This window comes from Carassius gibelio, chromosome B14 (genome assembly GCF_023724105.1).
Source record: "Carassius gibelio isolate Cgi1373 ecotype wild population from Czech Republic chromosome B14, carGib1.2-hapl.c, whole genome shotgun sequence".
In the NCBI taxonomy this organism is placed as follows: domain Eukaryota; kingdom Metazoa; phylum Chordata; class Actinopteri; order Cypriniformes; family Cyprinidae; genus Carassius; species Carassius gibelio.
Genome location: NC_068409.1, coordinates 21,801,795 through 21,822,426, shown reverse-complemented (window position 1 = coordinate 21,822,426; position 20,632 = coordinate 21,801,795). Strand labels below are relative to the sequence as shown.

The 20,632-nt window shown below is 36.3% G+C and overlaps 2 protein-coding genes across 2 annotated transcripts; one reads left to right on the top strand and one right to left on the bottom strand.

Moving 5' to 3' along the window:
• Window positions 1-2,943: 2,943 nt before the first annotated feature.
• On the bottom strand, window positions 2,944-14,390 carry LOC127971635 (sodium/hydrogen exchanger 6). Its single transcript, XM_052574799.1, has 16 exons — window positions 13,974-14,390; window positions 12,704-12,903; window positions 12,187-12,264; window positions 12,001-12,077; window positions 11,789-11,901; window positions 11,130-11,235; window positions 9,653-9,799; window positions 8,680-8,780; window positions 8,499-8,587; window positions 7,605-7,718; window positions 7,124-7,235; window positions 6,662-6,815; window positions 6,353-6,383; window positions 6,179-6,261; window positions 5,812-5,917; window positions 2,944-4,093 (listed from the first exon to the last, which is right to left on the bottom strand). Exons 1-16 carry the CDS (start codon window positions 14,248-14,250, stop codon window positions 3,809-3,811), a joined length of 2,073 nt encoding a protein of 690 aa, XP_052430759.1. The 5' UTR covers window positions 14,251-14,390; the 3' UTR covers window positions 2,944-3,808.
• Window positions 14,391-15,738: 1,348 nt separating this feature from the next.
• Window positions 15,739-20,609, top strand: mmgt1 (membrane magnesium transporter 1). The gene is made up of 4 exons (XM_052573945.1): window positions 15,739-15,919; window positions 19,071-19,123; window positions 19,217-19,320; window positions 19,432-20,609. The coding sequence occupies exons 1-4, from the start codon at window positions 15,841-15,843 to the stop codon at window positions 19,586-19,588; spliced, it is 393 nt and encodes a 130-aa protein (XP_052429905.1). The 5' UTR covers window positions 15,739-15,840; the 3' UTR covers window positions 19,589-20,609.
• The last annotated feature ends 23 nt before the right edge of the window (window positions 20,610-20,632 follow it).

Below are 20,632 nucleotides of genomic sequence, written 5' to 3'. Positions count from 1 at the left end.
TTACCTGATCCTTCTTCTGCTCTCCTCAGTATGAGTGAACGACAGAAACCAAGCAAGAGTGATTGAATAATCAACAGGCATTAAAGAAAATGGTCAATGATAGAAGACTCTTAAAGGGATAGTTCACCCAAAAATGAAAATGAATTACTCAACCTCATGTCGTTCCAAACCCGTAAGACCTTCATTCATCTTTTCGGAAAACAAATTAAGATATTTTAATGAAATCCGAGAGCTTTCTGATCCTGCATAGACAGCAACGCAACTGAAACGTTCAAGGCCTATGGAGTAAGGTATAAGGACATATATAAATAGTTAATGTGACATCATTTTATGAAGCTACAAGAATACTTTTTGTATACAAAGAAAACTAAAATAGTAATTTGTTTTCAGAAGATGAACAAATGTCATTTTCATTTTTTGGTGAACTATCCCTTTAAGAAAAATTTACATTTTTTTTTCTAGTCCAAAAATCTGTGACAATTAATGTATTTAATATTTATCCAACAAAAAGTTTTATATGATAATTGTTTTGAATAAGTGGTACATAGGTAAAACAAAACTTAAATCTATTAAGACTTTTGTCCCCAAATACCCTAAAATAATCTTTTTTTTCTTTCATTATATATATATGAACGATATATATATGAAAAATTAGATCAAATGACCTCCGATTCATCCTTTTGTCTTTGTGCCCAATGATCACATGGATCAAGATATTTTCACAATGCTTAAGGGCAAGCATGTTTAGAAAGGCACTGTCATGGTGCTTGTTGCTATTTAGTGCATTAGAAGAAAATACATCAAAAGGGCCTTTTAATCTAGGGGCCATTAACCCTGCTGACAGATTTAATTTACACAGCTTCTAAACAGCTGCTTTAGGTATGATGTCAAAGCCGAAGAAAAGAGTTCCAGCAGAACCAGTTTTTGTTAATATAGTCCGGGAATATAGAGATTAAAACAGCCATACAAGATTATTTAATCGAAAGCACAGGCTTTTGTTTATTGACCATTGCACGCACATGAACAGATGAGAATATTTACACAGATGTAAACAGTCAGTACCTGCAACACATTAGAGTAGAGCTGCACATAGTGTGACTAACACACAGCTACGTACAAGAACAAACAGCACATTTACCATCATTAAACCCCTTTCAGCTTGCTTCTGCTACTTTGCACAAGCTGGGGTGCACAGGACTGTTTAGACTTGCCCTCAAGCTCTTTTTGAAGGAGCACACAGATTATACAAGTTTTATTCAAAACTTGTAATTACAAAAGGTTTATTCAAAGTAATCACACCCTGAATAAATAGGATTTTTTTTTTTTACTATAACAATATCTTTACAACGTACAGAAATGTCAAGTTTATCTGTACCTTTCAGTGACCCCTCAATCTCATAGATTCACACTCGTGAGTTAATTTGCTGTCTGAAAGGAACAAGATTCATTCTTCAATACTACAAATGCAAACATTGAAGAAATTCTGCTGCAGACGTTAAATACTTTTTCCTCTTGACATCCGAATTTCATTCACTCATCTCATAATGCTCTGACAAAGAACAGCAGGTATTTCTCAGGTATGTTTTTTTAAAAGCAAATAAAAAATGCAAAAAACTAAAATGAAAGTGCAAATCTGCTAGTAATGCTCATGTACTCAAACACACACACTGCTCCTGTGCATTACAATACTGTGGCCTCCTCTCAAATGATCCTGCACAGCAGGACATATCTGTGTAAGGCCATCATCCCCTCGTTCCACAGCGGGTGCATTTTTCCAGCACACAGATATTGTTGGCAGGGTGGGGTCTTATCAACACTTCCTGCTCCGCAATTAATGATGCCACCCTGCCCAGAAAACATCCATACAACAGCAGTTTATATACAGACCACAAACAGACAGAAAGAAACAGAGAAACCATAAACGCATGGAATGGATTCTACGAAAAGATCTGTTTGCTCCTCTACTAATGTTCCTTCATTATCATGGCTCTCACTTCATCTTAAAATGAAGAATAACTCTATATCAGTATCTGCATCCCAATTCACAAACTTCTAGTGCACACTTAAAATATGTACACTTTACCGATGATGTAAAAGTACACTGTAGATAGTATCTGGATGTCATGAAAGAAAAATAAAACAAAATATTAAACAAAACAATAATATTACATACGCACAAATTAATATATTAATATATTACTATATATATATATATATATATATATATATAGCATTATCTGATATAACAGATTCAAGTATATACATATATACACAGAGTTGATTGATGAGGCAAACAATATTATGAGCCATGGATATGTTAACTTTTGAATAGAATAATTTGTGCAATTTATAATAATAAGTTTTGAAGCTATTTATCTCTCCTAAAATAATGGCGAACACCTTACATATTCTGCAAAAAAATATGTAAAGTTATGAGAAAAGGTCAACATTTGGGAGGCACTAATTCTAATCCTCACATTCTGTTATGAATGCGAAGTGTGCAAATTGGGATGCAGGTCCTAAATGTAAAGATCTTATTATAATGCCTTTTATACAGAATTCACTGTTCATATCTAACCCATTTTTCTTCAGATGCCTGTCTATCCTGAAACCAAAAACGGCAGAACAATGCAAAGGTTTCTTTATTTCCATGGGTGCGAACTTTACCTTTTTTTTATTACTATTATTATTATTTAGCCCTTTTAAAATGAATCTAAAATCGGATCAGCTACAGAATAACTCTCATCCCAACCAATGTAAAAATCACAACTCTCTAAACTGATCTAGATAAAGATTAGTTTAAGATTGTTTAAGATTTAAACAATTTGTTAAAAAAGCACTAACAAACAAAAATGACTTTGGGAGGGACCGTAGAGGGTTACGCTTCTCCACATAACATGTCATGCAAAAAAATCAGGAATAAAAAAAAAAAAAGGTAATTCCTTTTTTTTTTTTTTACCGACTGTTTAATGCATTATCCTAAATGGCCCTACTACAAAAAGTATGGGCTATTTTTACTATATTTTCGGGGGGGTTTTAGTCCCAATGGTAAACACGTTATTTTAGACATTCGTAAAAATGACATTTATTTCATAAATGATTTGAACTACATGGACAAAAATAAGAAATTCATATATTTTCTTTTAGAACAAAAATGAAATTGCACCGTATGAATGGCTCTCTATCGTCTTACTGGGCGGAACAAAAACACAAGGCGTAAAAACCTTCCGAGATTCACAGTCAGAGGTTACAATATAAGATCCAAACACATCTCTACAGCCAATCACAGTTATCAAAATACAAGGCCTCCCTCTAGTGGATGGCAAAGAGTGTCATTTTGCTCCAAGGGGGGAAACTACATTGGACAGGCACTTGATTGTAACTGCACAGCAAACGCAGAGCCACCAATCAGCACGCCTCTGAAGAAAGAAGGCAGTGAAAAGCATCAGACCCACAGGAATCTGCCACAGACTCTTCACGTCTCCTAAACAAGCGCTCGCACGTCAAGAGAGGACACAAATAAGCATGCAGGCCAGGTCACTGCAAATTTACTCCTCGCTATACAGATAATAAAATATGCTTATTCTGTTGTTGTAATAACCTCAGAGAAACCAGAGCATGTGATGTCAGATGCTAAGTGGTCTGATTGCAAATGAGAAGTGAATAAATCATAAAACATTTTAGGATGACATAAAAGAAAGAGTGATGAATGAGGTAGAGACATCAAACCAGCCACTTCAGAGACAGGAGTGGTGCCGAGAGAGATCGCTCTGGATGAGACGTGATAGAGAGAAGAGACTCGGCCCATTCAACTCATCGTTTCGTTCTTGTGCCGGTGCTGGTGGGAGTCCAGAGGCAGCGAATCATCCATGGGAAGGACCAATCGGGTCCCTCGGATCACTGGCTGGTGATCACCGAACGCCAGCTCTCGGTCCAGAGCCTCGTCAGAGTTCACAGGCACTCCTCCGACGGGCGTCCCGCTCGTGTGAGCACCTGCAGCATCTGTGCTCACAGTGACATCACCGTACGTCAGCGTGATGTCACCGTCGTTCAGGATCAGATCAGAGTCACTGTCTTTCAGCTGCTCCTCGTTCTGAGAGAACACACACACTGGTGATTTCATTGTCTTAGTTTTTGAGTATGTGAGTAGACATTCAGCAAAAAAACTAATAAATATATCACTGATTATTACTAGGAGTCATCATGGAGCCAAATGAGGGAATAAAAGGAGCTAAAATGTAATAAAAGTTACACTACCATTCAACGTTTTTTTTTTTGTTTTTTTTTTACAAATCAGCAGCATATTAGAATGATTTCTGAAGGATTGTGTGACACTGAAGACATGGCAATTTTAATGAGCATAAATAACCCTTCACCCCTGTTGAACTATTTCTGTCTCGATTGCCCCAGATTCAGTAATTTTTTATCCATTTGGAAAGAAATTAAATATTTTTATTTTGCAAGGGCACACTGAATTGATTAAAACTGATAGTAATAATGTTACAAAAGATCATTCAAATAAATGCAGTACTTTTGAACCTTTAAAAATATGAAGCACCACAACTGTTGATATTAATAATAAATGCTTCTTGAGCTGCAATTCAGCACACGATGATGATTTCTGAAGGATCTTGTGATACTGAAGACTGGAGAAATGATTCTGAAAATCCAGCTTTGCCATAATGAGAATAAATTATATTTTCAACTATAATCAAATACAAAAAAACAAAACAAAAAAAAAAACAAGGAAAAACATACTTCACACTGATACATTTTGAATGTATTTGGGATCAAATGAAAACGGCCTTGATAAGTATAAGAGACTTCTACCAACCCCAGACCTTTGGACCGTAGTGTATATGAAGATTTTTAATGGCATGCTGTTTTTTTATCATCTTATATATGTAATGTAACTCTGATCAAATGTTTTCAAAAGTCTTATCAGCCAAATAAAACAATCTGCACTAGGAATCTAAACCATCACAGTCCAATAAGATAGATATGTTTCATAAAGAGTGGACTCTTGGACTTAGAAGAAGTGGCTCAGAAATAGTTAATTAGCAAGGATGTATAGTGAATTTATTCTTAAATATTTGAGGCTGCTATTATTTTGTATGGAAGGTAATACAAAGGGCATGAACTTGGAGAAGCTTTCAGCTTTCGGTTCAGCTTGCTTTAGTGGCTGCATCTCTAAAGTCTAAAGCCCTTTAAAACAGTGTCTTTAAAACACTTGTGCTATGACCTGCTATGAGCAATGTGAGGACTTTGAGTCGAATAAGATATAAAATGCTGGTTTATGTACACATGCAAACAATGTTATAGTGTCTCATGATCAAGTCATGAGCACTGGGTTTTTAAAACAACAAACAGCATAAAGTTATACTATTAAAAATTCATGTAATACTAACAATACATAGATTTGCTCAGCTGTACTACTTATAAACAACAGACTAAGTTGTACGATTTAGCATTATTTGTAACTATCAAAACCTAATTATTGCAATAGATGAAACATTCTGATTATCCTAATAACACAGCAATAACAGATGGTTTTGCGTCTCTTGCTGACTATATCAATCCACATTCAATCTGTTCACACCTCGCTGGATAATCAGCTCTAGGAGGGGGGTAATTTGAGTCAGCTGCTCCAGCCTATTAAATGGCAATTAAGAGTGAATTTGAGGGGTCTGTCCCTATAAACAGATTCTGTCTGTCGCCATCAGACAAAACTACTAGTCCCTTTAGTGTTATCTGCCTAATCTAGCTACAACGGAGGAAAATCCAGAACTATGGATAATTATTAGCACAAACCTCATACGCCTGTGGGCTGGTGAGGCAGCGCGCCAGAGGACCACAGCAAGCAGGAAGTGTGGCGTTGAGCGGTGGGCCGCTGTGTGTCAAAATGGGCTTTAGATAACTGCAAGTCAACAGGGTTAAGGTACTGCACGATTTAGCGTTTCAAGTGATGCTGTCATGATGCAAGTCATGATGCACATGTAAACAAATATGTGAATGAGATTGCATTTGCAACATTTAGGTTTAATATAATCACAGCTTTTGAAATTTATGCATGTAAACATACCTATTGAATTGTGGCTTGGTGTTTTACTCCCATCTGATTCGGTCTGTGTTTTTTTTTGATGCAGCTTACTAATAAGAGCCACACAGCAAAGGATACTTGTGATCAAAGTTGTACCAAATCCTAAAGAGCCAGGCGCTCTCCTGTTTAGTGCTCCTCCTCTCCACTCCATCGGGACCGATCTGCAGACAGACACAGAGGAAATCCATCATTAAACAGCTCGCATTAAATAAGCCTCTGTACTTCTGTCTACAGCAGACCAAAAACACTTACAGAGTTCTCCTGATCCGTGTCCACTCCAACACTGCCAAACACAAAACAGCATTACAGCTAATGTAATGAAAACACTTCCAGAACAAAAACACAGTTGGTCGCAATTTCATCCTCTCTAGCTAATTTGAGTTCAGCCGTTTGAGTTTTCAATGGCTCATGCCATGGTATTTACACATCAATCCCTCTGGGTAGAAATGGAAAAGGATGCAAATAAGAACGAAAGCCATGTTTAATGATTTACCTATTCCTATAAATCTGCTTGTGTGAAAGAAAAAGGTCATTCAGACTAAAAGTGAAGTTTTAACTGACCGGATTTTCTGGCAGGACAACATCTGAGTTGTGCCTCCACCGCAGATCCAAACAGTGGAGAAGACCACCAGCAGTGTGGTGGAGAACATCATCCGCCGTGCATATGTTGTTGTGTCCCTGATTGACAAGGCAAAAGTCATGGCACCACGTAGACCTGGCGAGGATGGGAGCAAGAACACCAAAAATGGGTTCACATAAGATATCACTGAAATGCATTTGCAAAAATCTGATTTTAATCAGATTTCAAACCCCATATGGGATTGGTTTGGGTTGAGTATTTTGGTGTTTTGATGTTCACACTAAAAACCAACATCGTGGATTTGAGACTCAAAACTCAAATTTAAAAACTAAATAAATAAACGAAAAATAGGTTCAAGTCTAACCCATTTAACCATAATAGGACTTTTGGGTTTTGCTGTATTCTTCACAGTTTGGACCTTGCCTGCAGCTCTATGTACAAACCTGCAAACATCATCATGTGCTGAAAGTTGGAGCTGATCTTGTTTCTACGGCCCAAGTTAAGCAGGAAGGAAAGGGGGTAGATGTTCGCCGCTCTGCCCAGAAACACAGCCAGCTGGGACGAGAGGTGTCAAGGCGTGACTGAAAAAATGGAGCTACTGGAGCACCCTCTTCAGAACTGTGACATGTTGTTCTTCCTGAGGCCTTTAGAGGGCTCTGTTCATGAAAAAGTGGTTCTGGGCCATTGATTTCTGGGAAACACGATGAACTGTAACTCCCTGGACATATCACTTAACAACAGCAGCCTGCCACTTCCTTGATGACATTAAGCAAAGTACTGCCGCCCAACATAAACACACATATGCTTATTTTATAATAGCAATCCATCAGATTTTCCACTCGTTTTGGATTTGCTAAGAGCATTTTTGACTATTCTACCTTTTATTTTCTGCTCATTTATTAATTTTACATAGTTTTAGGATACGAATGCGCACACTATGAAGATCGGGTTGAAGACATGGTTATGGAAGGTAAACAATGTCAAGCCCATGTAGGAAAATATGAAGTTCTCAGCCAAAAAATTCAGAAGCTCAAATAACTGAAAGAGAGCACAATGACAAGAAATCATAGTGAGATGTTAATATTAAACATATTTCATATTCTGTAGACCTACAGAAATATTAACTTAGGACAAGTTCAGCAAAGCTGCTCAGCAGCTTTTATAGTTAAAGGATTACTAAGGTAAAAAAAAAAAAAATCATAATCATGTTGCAACGTCAATTGTGTCACATGAAATTGAGTCATCAGTTTCCCAGTGCTTACTAGATCAAGTAGATAGTGCAAGATTTGTTTTTTTTTTAAGAAATTAATACTTTTATTTAGGAATGGTGCATTCAATTGATCAAAAGTCATTTATAACATTATTTATAGTGTAAAGATTTCTATTTCATGTAAACACTGTTCTTTTGAATTTCCTATTCATGAAATAATCACAAAAATGTGTCATGGATTGCACAAAATATTAAGCTGCAGAAATGTGTGATAAGAAATAGAAATTTCTCTTCATGTGACACTGAAGACTGATGTAATGGCTGCTAAAATAAAATCAGCTTTGCCATCACAAGAACAAAATACATTTTAAAATTCATTACAACAGAAGGTCGTTCTTTTCAAATTTAATATTACTAATATTAATGTCACTTTCACTTCACTTCACTCACTTTATTATTCCACAATATATGTTTTACTTTAACCTTAATCACATAAATGCAACCTTGGTGAGCATATGCGGTATGAACATTAAACAATCTTACCAACCCCAAAGAATGGAAATGTTAGTGTGCATCATACACACTAGGGAGTGGAATAAAATACTTACTTGTTTTGTCCTGTCCTGAGATTCAGGAGACAGATTGTTAAAGGTGTAATGGGCTTGTGTCATTCCACAGAACAGAACTGCCACCACACCTGAGAAACACAACAAGAAGAGCAGAACAGCCATTCATTTATACAGTAGAAGCTTGCAATATGTTTCTATGGGAGGTTCAACTCGAGCTCACCCGTAAATCCACAGGCCTCGGCCAGTAGGAATGTGCTCCAGGACATGAGGAAGAACAGTGCCGTCTCCAGCAACGGCAAGTCCCTAAGCTTAGTGAACTTAGTAACGTGGAAAGGAGTCAACGAAAATATCCGTGGGATGAAGAAACTTCTAAATGTATTATTTAACATTAAAGGTGCTGTATGTAGGATTGACACCGAGTGGTTGAACTAGGTATTGCAGTCCAAATTCAAAATATTGGAGAGGGATTTTTTTTTCTCCTGGCCCTTCCTCCTCAGACTTGACTAAAACGCAGGTTGCCAGATTGATGACACAAGGAAAAACGAGCGCACTTGATGATGAATTAAATTAAATACACCCTTGGTCCCAAAATACAATTGGGTAAATTGGCAGTGGGCGGGTTTCACAAACCAAAACTTCACAAACCTAATTCCATCAGGTGCGTGATTTCACATAGAGCAGCTGTTACTACACAGAGCCGTTGTTAACTGAGAAGATGTGCCAAAAAACGCTGAAAATGAAGTGGATTTGCGCATCTTCTCTATTAACAACGGCTCTGTGTAGTAACAGCTGCTCTATGTGAAATCACACACCTGATGGAATTAACCGCTGATTAGAGAACCGGCTTTACTGACGAGATGCGCATAAATGATCGGCCGATCGTGATCGGAGCACCCCTAACCAAAACAAAGATCAAAGGAGAATAACTAACTGTGGCATTGTTTTTTTTTTTTAGATAAACAAGTTTGTTACCTTAGCATGTTTCTTATATATCTGCAAACATATTATGGTATTTTTATGCTTTAGTAGAGTCAAAAACTTACATACAGCACCTTTAATAGTGACTATCAAATATAAAGAAGAATGAGATCTATACATGCCACAGGTGAGATTCCAACACATCCCAGTAATTTATCATAACAGTAATAACAAAATAAAAAAAATAAGTGACACACAAAATTGAAACAATAAAGGATATCAATGCAGTAACGACTCCAGTTGCCACTCCAAGAGCAAAAGAACCACTGAAGACCCCCAGGAAGATGCCAAAGGACTTCAGCATGGCCATGGCTTCAAAGGTGTGAGTGTTGTCTCCCTCAGGCTGATATGCTACAATTGACCTGGGAAAAAAAACAGATGCATCCACACAAACTCATTCATTGTACGACATTAACACACAAACTTACAGAAATCTAAAAGGGCTATGAATGTTAAAGAAGGAGATTTCGCTGTTCTTCTTTATTATCTGCAATAATGTAACAGTTCCATCTCCTACTGGAAATCCATTACAAACATTAACATTATGACTATGAGCAGGACTGGGAAATACGCTAATGTTTTTCTAACATCTAAACACGTATCAGATGAGGTGTGCTCTGCAGAGATAGTCATTTTATTTTCCACTATTTCCCAGTCTCTGCACTGTTTTCTTAAAAAGGTCATATTATACAATTTCTATCATCTATTGTTTTCCCCTGAGGTGCATAATGTCTGAAAAGTCCCTGTGTGTAATTTAGTTTTTCTAACTTATCTTTGATCATAGGATGGGAAATGTTAAATGGGCTCCTTTCATTACTTAAACCAAGGCTGATTTGCTGTTGTGCTCAAAGTAGTTTTTAACTTCATAATTGATTCATAAAACAACTGTTGCTGAAGCATACCACATAAATGGTTAATGGTAAAGAGTTTTGTTGAACTTTCCCATATTTTACTCTTTTAACTCAGGAATTGTTCTTCTGCAGCTTAATTTAAATACATATTTTAAATGTATTGGGAGTTCTGAAAGACCAAGAAAGGTTTAATTACCCTTTAATTGCTTTTCAAATGTACCTTGTATCCAAATGATAAGCTCTCAAATTAATAAATGACATTTTTATTATTTAGGACTAGCAGGAACAAGAGAAAACTTTCTAGAGGGACACAACATCACTTCAAACTATGAAGCAAATGGCTATCATTCAGTCTGCAAATACCCACAGCTCTGCCACATCCACAACTTCTAGAACAGTGAAGTTAATGAACTGCAGAATTCCCCTACAGCTAGTTCAAATGAAAGTGGAAAGGGATTCTTCTTCCCTTTTTTAGCTTCCTTCTTTTAGCTTCTTTGCAGGTGCTGGTGTGAAGCATAACTGTGGGTCATTTACCCTGCATGTTCTGGTACAGACCAGTCAATGCACACACTAAAAATCCACTCGGCAGGCTCAAAGCTACAAGTGCAGCACACCCATTGAGGGGCATTCTCAGTGTCTGGTTCCCGCCCTCTGTATAAGCCACGCCTCTAGGGCTGTGATGCCCCGCCCCACTTTGCTTCCCGTAATAAAGCAGCATGCTGGAGCAGATGAAAGATCCAGCAGAGAAAGAATCGGATGTTAAGTGAAAAGTGATAATTATTCATTCTGCATTGTGTTTGTAAATATGACAGTGTATAATCATGAGCAGTAGAGGACTTACGAGGAAAGTACGACAGCGACGGCATCATTCAGAACACTTTCTCCAAAAAGCAGGGCGTATAGGTCAGCATCCACCTGCAGCTCATTGAAGATGGCCAGAACTGTCACTATAAAACAAAGCCCCGCCTTACAAACATTACAGACCAATCCTGCATTAGCATTTGGTGCAATCTGCCATTTCATCGGATGTGCTATTCTAATGCAATTTCACTCTGGAAGTCTGGAGTGTCTGGAGAAGTTCAAACTCAATTTTATATAGAGTATTTAAAAATGTTAAAATGTTACCAGGGCATAATCGTGACACAACATACCATGAATTTTACAATGCTGTAATTATGGATAATTTACCAATGGCATATAGAATATTTGCAATGTCACAATTCCATGGAATTCCATGGTTGGTACCATCATTCTGAGACGTATTCCTGTACAGGGAACCAATAAGGACTGAGCTTTGAAACAGGTTACTTCCTGTTCCAGACAACAAATTGCTAAATTATAAATGATAAAGCTAGGCTTAGTTTAGAAATTCCATAACACACCCCTCTTGCAAAAAAACAAAAAGACAAGACCACATACCTAATTCTGCAAATAAATGCTTGATTAATACACATTGAGGACTGCATTTAGGCACGGTTACAGGGACTATGTCTGTAGTACCTGGGTCAGTGGCTGAGACAATGGCACCAAAGAAAAGGCAATCAGTGAAGAAGAAATCGCCACCCAGATAACCAATTTGCTTCATCAGCATCACACAGCCATACATAAACAACCTGGAAAATACAGTGCACACCTCTATAATCTGGTTTTCACTCTCATCACTGGAGCAACCACTTTGAAAAGCACTGACAAAAGACATTGTATACACTGACCCAATGATGAAACAAGACACCACGGTTCCCACAAACGCATAGGCAAGAATGGAGCCCAAGTTCCGGAAGAAATGTCTCTGAAACACAGACAGAATAATTTAAACGATTTTTCTACACTGAGCAGTACATTCATTATCTTGTGCACACAACACCTGGTCTGTATTAATGATTAAAAACAGCTCTTACTCGTTTTAAACTATATCCAGCATGAAATATGATAGGAGGCAAGAGAATATTGAAGAAGATCTCTGGATCAAAGGTCACCTAAAACAGAATTAGAATGATTCAGATATTGGCGTTTCATTTACCTTTGATCAAATAAGAAAAGGTCTAAAAAATTGCCCTACTGTTCAAAGGTTTGGGGTATGTAAGATTTCTTGATGTTTAGACATAAACATTTTCATGCATCTGTCATGTGAGGGGCATGTGCTAACAGAGAATGACAGTTTGTCAGGCACTGAATTAATATGTGTGAGTGTGTGTTGAAATTAAATTATTGGTATTTATTTGAAACGCCTAGCGAACATGACTGAGTTCAGCAAAACAGACTGGCTATTTATCTATGAGTCATATTCAAATAAATTCTGAGTTCCCCATAACATTTGTGGTTTCAGCTTCAGCTCCAGCTTTCGATTCAAATTCATCTAAACCTGTGATGTAGGTCAGATGGCTGCTGTATGATTGTTGTGAGGTGATATTCTACCTTGCGGAGCATCTCGTTGTCCTGAATATCATCGACTTCATTGGCACTGATCTCTCCTTTCAGTGTGTACTCATAGAACTTACTACTGACATTCACCAGCAGTGTGGCTGGAGTGCCATTGACATTACAGCTCAGTGTAACATTGTTCATGTCACTGGGAACATGAATAGCATAACGCAGGACAACACCCACAAGCAACCCTGACGAGAGACAGAAAGAGAGCATTTTACCATTTTAATAAAATGATTCAATACATTTCTTAATATTTAAGTTTTTATACACATACACACACACACACATATATATATATATATATATATATATATATATATATATATATATATATATATATAATTCCACATTCAAATTTTCAAACTCTAGTTAGCTGCCTACCTAGAGTTTTTGTCATCACAAAAGCTAAAAACCTCTCAAAAGATTTTTGAAGCACATCTTTTTATGTACAATGGCTACTTTTATTAGCTTATCATATTAAACTTAAAAAAAATTGTAAGCTTAAATAAAGCTGCAATAACATTAAAAAAATTAGATAAAAATTATTTTAAGGAAAATTATAAACAGAGCTGAAATAAGAAAAAAATGAATGCATTAGAATTAGAACAGAAAATAAAAAACTATGAAATGAAACTAGATCTCAAGTAAAAATTAAATCAAACCAAAATATTAATATAAAAAAACTAGAAAAATGATAAAAATCACATAAAGTAACAAAAAAGAAACATTAGAAATAAATAAATAATTAATAAATAAATTTCACTAAAATAAAGGCGAACTAAAATATTAATAAAAACTATAATATAATATGTAAACAATAAACGTAAAAAATACTACAATAACACTTCTGAACATCAGTTCCTGAGTAACCTAACTGGGATATGCTTCATAGTCAAGAATATTTCCAGTTGTAACTGATTGCAAGTAACTCTTTAGGTTAAGAAAACTCAGTATAAATCCGTTACAATTAAAAGGGGTTTCCTTAACTTAAGGCCATAATAGAGAGATGACAGCATGAACAGCAAAGCTTTTAAAATCTTATATCTGTTTTTTGAAACAGCCCAAACGCTGGAGAAGCAGTGAGGAAGATGACCTCCCACACTGGCCTTTGAACAGTCCTGATCATGCATGGCGTACTTTCATTAACAGATCCCATGCACTTGCAGACTTTTATTGCGGTAAGCATGCAGCTGACTACACAGTTCATATGTGCGATCAAAGAGGAAAATGCTCTCTGCTCACGCCTGATATTTCTCACCGTATATCATCGCCAGTCCCGTCTCGTGCAGAAACCTGAAGCGGCGGTGTTTGAACAACCATATGGTCAAGATTGTCAGGGTGAGGAGCAGGATAAAGACCAGCAGGTCGGCGCTGTCTTGTCTGTGGCTTTCTTCAGCTTTCTTCTCTGTCACGATGTTCTCCATCGCACTGTCTTCAGCTCTGCATAGGCACGAGCTGAGGGCGCTCGCCCAAACAAACAGAGACAGTCTCCTCCAATTACCCATCGCGGCGTTGATCTTACATGTAGAGCCCATGTTGGCATAACTTTTAGGTGGAAAGATATAAGAAGAGCAATGCACTTTGCTCAGGACCGCTGAACACAGGCAAGAGCATTAACAGATCATAGGCTGCTGAAGATTGTTCCTGATTCCCAACGACGCCCCGCCCACAACATGTGACGTCATATGACCAAGCGAGCAGTCACGTGTTCGTACAACTCATAATCGGCAAGCGCTGTGCATAACTGTTGATGTTTTAATTTATTCTGCATCGTCATAGTCGAACATTGGCATATATATATATATATATATATATATATATATATATATATATATATATATATATATATATATATATATATATATATGTATATATATGTATATATATATATATATATGTATATACATATATATATATATATATATATATATACATATATATATATATATATATATATATATATATATATATATATATATATATATATATATATGTATATATATATGTATATATATATATATATATATATATATATATATATATATATATATATATATATATATATATATATATATATAGCCTATTATTAAGTAATACTATGATGTAATTAACATTTTATCGGTTCAAATCCCCACGCACTCACACTATTTTTGCTATAAAAATACAAAAGGTGTTAGTGAGGAAGAACATTTGTGATGCATTTGTCACAGATATATTTAAAAATTGCCAGTATTTCATCATTATATTATTTTACATTATATAGTTGATTTCCTGTGTAACTGTAGTCACATAGATATATAGATGTATTTTATATTATATCATTTTATATTAATTATATTAATTAATTTGATATTTTATTGTGGAGACTTTTGTGCTAAAAATCTCGCTGTTCACATTATTTCTGTAAATATGTTTCTGTTCTTTTATATTCACCATATATATATATATATATATCAACAAATTTAAATACATTATTACAGAACATCAAGAGTTATTACAAAGAACAAAAATAACAGCCAGGGAACAGAAAATTCAATTATAACCTAAAAAATGCGATACATAAAAGGATAAATAATCAACACGCAAGTTGTTTGGTTTGTTCTTAAAGATAAAAAAGATATCTTATGTTATAAATAATTTGTTACTTTTGCTGAAGTTTTACATTCATAAATGTACATTTTTCAAAAGAGAAATTTGTAATATGGAGACGTTAAGATGTAAGATGTACAATGTAAGAGCCTCCCACTCTCTTTTTTCTTTGTCTCTATATTTTTTTCTCCCCAAAATTTTTATTTTATTTTAAATTTAATTTTGTAAATATGGAGTTTAGAGTTTGAATTAAATTTGAGTTTAATCTCAGTCGTAATATGTAAATCTCCCAGTCATGAATGCCTTTCTGTGTTGTTGTTTAAAGCACTGAATAAAATAAATAAAATTAAAGATAAAATAAAAAAACACGAAAGTAAAAATGTAAAAGAAAGAAAACACATTGTCTCTTTAAATGCATGCGTAAAGTAGCAGTGGGCAACCGGAAGTGCGATTGGTGCGGCGGTGGTGACGCAGCGCTCATTGAAGAGTGCTTCACGCGCTTCAGCAGTAGCTCAATCGGTTGTGCTCGAGTGAAAATGGCCTCGTCCTTCTGGAAAGGTGTTGTCGGTGTGGGCCTTTTCGCTCTGGCACACGCAGCGTTTTCCGCGGCGCAGCGTGAGTATTGTTGATCCAGGAGCGGGAGGTAACGGACAGACACGCGGTTGTTCAGTGAGCTGCAGCTGATTGTGGTCACGAGAGTGCGGCCTCTCTGCGGAGCTCAGTGTGCATGACAGCTTGAGTGAGCTAACTATCTAGACTGCATTTTGCAGCGCTTTCTAACATTATGTTCTGTTCTGAAATGCGATATAGGTAGGCAGCTCACTGGGTTTTGAGACACGGTTGTTGTAACAGCACCATACAAGGTTAAGAAGTGGTTTTCTGTCAGTCATGTCAGTGTAACTGAGACTTATTAAAGATCTGCTTGTGTGTTATGTGTGTGGAGATTTATCGTGGCGTTTATGTAACGAATTGTGCTTGGTATTTTAGAAGTAACGTTAATTTTCTTTAATCCGTAAACGTTGTGTTCAAACTTTCTCCAAAGACAGTGTGTTGAGTAACCTTTAATAAGTGACTAAATTATGATGTAATGAAAAATAGCTCTTAGCCAAGCAAATAGAGTAGAAAAATATACAAATTGATCCAATATTTTCTGTTGTAGTGATGTCCGTTTCGTTCGTTTGAGCCGGATCTTTTTTTTTTTTTTTTGGAATCCGAATCGTTCAGTAATCGCTCTGAACGATTCTTTAACTTGTTCATCTGAATCAATCTCGCGGTTCTCGACTCACTGAACCGAGAATCGTCTCATCTGAACATACTGGGCCAAGCAAAATGTGGAATTTATAAATATGGACGTGAGCTGTGGCTACGATTAAATCTTGTATGGTCTCCGCTCCTGTAATTTACGCAAGTAATGTTATTTTTAAAAATCTCCGTAGACTTAATCCTAAAATGTTACATAAACACAAAATATAGATTTGGCGTACGCCGGAACCTGCGAAAAAATCTTATAAATTCCATTTAAGGGAAGTTGACTCCTCTCCGATATCACCATATATGGAGCCTACAACGCCAAAGTTTAAGCATAACCTCATCTGCATATAATTTCTATGCGAATTCCCATGCACGTGACCCCATGTTTAACTCTGAGACATTAAGGAAATATGAGATATAATGCCTATAATGCTAGATCACATGTTATGAGAAGATTTTTTCAAGAATAACGATGATGTGCACTTACTGCAATATTATTGCAGACACTGCTGGATTACTGTACAACCACAGCTGCATGGAGGTGTTAATATCCTGTAAAGTCATCTCTACAACTTTTTGAAAAATACCACTATATTTGAAGGATATAACTAGGAGAAAACCGTATAATATGCACGAAAAGCAGCGTAATCAAAATCAAGGATTCAATCATCTTATCATGCACCTGCAGTGCTTCTGTGAAAGTAGAACAGTCTATAAAAGGAGGGAAAAAGGATTGTTCAAATAAGTACTAGCTAGACAGAGAAAGATGAAAGAAAAGAGGTGGAAATATAAGTTTTGTATATATCATTCCAGATAGGGGTTGGAAGATCAGTCCACCAGCCAGGAACGGTTAATGAAAATGTTCTGGAAAGTGATTTTGTGCCTCTTTGTGATGGTGCCATGAGGCGTCGCTCTCTAGTGGATCTCAGACTTCTGGAGGGGATGTACGTAGATTCGTAAGAGTGAGTGGAAGTAGGTGGGTGCTGAGCCAGAGGCTGTTCTATATGCAAGCATCAGTGTCTTGATGCAAGACATAACCAGTAGCCAGTGCAGGGAGATAAAGAGAGGTGTGACGTGGGCTATTCTGGGCTTTTTAAAGACCAGTCGTGCTACTGCATTCTGAATTATTTGTAAAGGTTTGACTGTGCATGATGGAAGATATATTTAACGGTATATACACTATTTTATAACGATTCTGTCATGTTGGTTTTGCTATTTTGCAAGTTGTCTGAGCATTACAGCCAAACAAATTTCCCTATTATGAAGAAAAAAGAATTTCAAGGTAACAAAATATAAAACAAAAAAGAATGGAAGATTTTTTGGGCTAAGTTTGGCGAAGATAAGAATCTTTAATTATTTTATCTGCTATTAAAAACAAAGATACAAAACAGTGCTTTATTTTCAGGTACAGTATTAAGCAGCAGCATTTGAGAAACTGAATTAACAAATATAAAACTAAGCACTAAGATTTATTATTATTATTATTATTAAAGCAAAGCAACTATATTAAAGTTCTTCAGTTAAAAGTAGGGAGTGATTTTTCTCTGTTTTGTTGTTCTATTATTTAAGGAGTACTTCACCCAAAAATAAAGATTCTATCATCTGTCTGTCAGTTCTGTCATAGTTTTATTTTTATACCATTTCTCACTCAAAAGTTGTTTTTAACCAGAATGAGTTTCTTTCTTTTGCTGAACATAAATGTTATTTTGAAGAACATTAACAGTATCTTTCATAGTATTTTTCCTACTATCAAATTAAACAGGGACATGCAACTGTTTGCTTGCCCATATTTTTAATAATATCTTTACTTCCTCTGCTTGGCCGGGTTTCATTTCTCCATGTCTTAAACTCTAGGGGCGAGGTGTTTTTAGGGGTGTGATCAAATAATAGTTTTTTGCCGCAACTTTAAATAAACCTTACCTCTAAGCAAAATATAATTCTACAGATCTTCAGCCTTGCTGTTCTGCATAGAAACACCAAATTTTATAATGCAAAAACCAGCCTGAGGATTTAAAAGTGCTGTATGTAAGCAAGCATAAAAATACCATAATATGTTGGCAGATATTTAAGAAACCTACTAAGTTAATATACTTGTTCATCTGAAAAACAAGGCTACTGTCAGTTATTCTCCTTTGAAACTCTGTGTTCCGGGCCAGAATGTCGGCCTCTGTTTTTGGTTTGTGGAACCCGTCCACTGCCAGTTTACCCAATTGTATTTCAGCACCCCAGGTTGCCAGTTGGAGGATAACACAGCTTTTTAATTTCATCTATCATAAAGTGTGCTCGTTCCTGTTTGTGTAATCAATCTGGCAACCATTCGTGTGAGTCAAGTCTGAGGAGGAAGGGCCGATACCATCACTTCAAAAAGCTTTGCATTGTATTCTAAGCAGATAGAATTAGAAACCTTAGCAAACTTTTTTTCATACAGAGAACAAGTCCTTCTGAGGAAATATGCATTGTACATTTCATTATGACAATTTTGAAGAAAAAAATTAATTTTCTTTTCTTTTTCCAGACCGATCCTACATGCGACTGACAGAAAAAGAGAACGAAACATTACCCATAGATGTAAGTTGCAATCAAATACAAGACTCTAATCACATTGAAGCACATGCATGTGTTGTTTTCCTCGATACAGCTTCTCTTGTGTTGTGTTTTCAGATAGTGTTACAGACTTTGTTATCGTTTGTGATCACGTGTTACGGCATAGTTCACATCTCAGGTGAATTCAAAGACATGGATGCTGCTTCAGAGCTCAAAAACAAGTAAGCAGATGTGTTTTTCTGAGATTATTATGTAACACCTGGCTGTATCAGAAATATTCTGTTTCCTTTGATACATTAAAAAGCTCTCTTATTTCTGTTTCGCTCTAACAGGACATTTGACACATTGAGAAATCACCCGTCATTCTACCTGTTCAATCACCGAGGCCGAGTGCTCTTCTGCCCTCCAGAGCAAGAGCCGTCCATTCCCAGCACACAGGCCTTGCCCTCCAATCCCCTGCGGTTACGCAAGCTGGAAAATTATCATTGAAACTGACCTTCAGTGGGCTGCCCTGTCCGGTTTCATTTGCTTCTTTCTTAAATTTAACAGATTAGCTCCTCGGTTAAAAGGAAAATAAGCATATTTTCCTGTCTTGTTGTATATGTGAATATGCTGTACAAACATGCATCTCTCGTGGTTACTGTTTTGTCAATGGACTGTGCCAACTCCTTTTCCAGCTGATATGTTTGTAAATACTTGTTATTGCCTGGGAGTCTTAAATCTGCAGGTTACGGCTGTCGCACAGGGCATGAATCCTACATGTACAATGTCAGATTGCCTCGTTTTTGGCTGAACTGACCCTAACTGCAACTGGTTCTTCCCTGTCCCCATCTGAATTGAGGTCAGCGTTGTGGACCATAAATTGTATTAATGTTCAGAAGCAGTAGCTCTGATTCACAAACTTCAGATTTGAGCTCATAATACTGAAAATGTTTAAAACTATTAAAACATGTCTGAGCAAGGCCACAATAGATGATGTAGATTGATAGCAATGCTAACAATACTGTGAACACTCAGTGGGAATAAATTGTATTGGGGGGGGGGGGTATTCTGTTTTATTTAATGTCGAGACATAACTCCTTATTTTTACCTTAATAAATTCAGAAATTCTATTGATGAATTTACAATTTGGTTGAAATCCATTTTTCTTCTTTATTTTGTAAATACTGTCTATCCTCAGTGTGTTTTGAAACTAGACTAAACATGTTCATTTTGTACTATCATGGTTGTTATGCAAAACTTGCCAAACTATTTTATGTTGCGCTGTATACAATTTTATGTGTGGATTCACGGACATATACGGGTGTGGTACATCAACCCATTGTTTCTGTGTAAACAGAGAATGGGCAGTTGAAATGGTCAGGTTTAAGACTGCAATTATGCTAATCCTTCACTAAGGTACGTTTTGTGTTGTCTTTTGCTAGAGGAGACCTGTTAAGTACCAGCAATAGCAACCCCCTTATCCCAGCACGGTTTAGTCTCCTCTTCTGACATTAATTGCTGCTTCTGACTTTTTTTTTAAACCTGGAGATC

Coding starts and splice junctions, on each gene's coding strand:
- LOC127971635 (XM_052574799.1), bottom strand. CDS start 14,250: ATGGGCTCTACATGTAAGATCAACGCCGCGATGGGTAATTGGAGGAGA. Junction 9,800..11,129: donor GTCGCTGTCGTACTTTCCTC/GTAAGTCCTCTA, acceptor TTTTTTTCCCAG/GTCAATTGTAGCATATCAGC. Junction 4,094..5,811: donor CCAGCCCACAGGCGTATGAG/GTTTGTGCTAAT, acceptor GTGTTCTCTCAG/AACGAGGAGCAGCTGAAAGA.
- mmgt1 (XM_052573945.1), top strand. CDS start 15,841: ATGGCCTCGTCCTTCTGGAAAGGTGTTGTCGGTGTGGGCCTTTTCGCT. Junction 15,920..19,070: donor AGCGTTTTCCGCGGCGCAGC/GTGAGTATTGTT, acceptor TTCTTTTTCCAG/ACCGATCCTACATGCGACTG. Junction 19,124..19,216: donor ACGAAACATTACCCATAGAT/GTAAGTTGCAAT, acceptor TTGTGTTTTCAG/ATAGTGTTACAGACTTTGTT.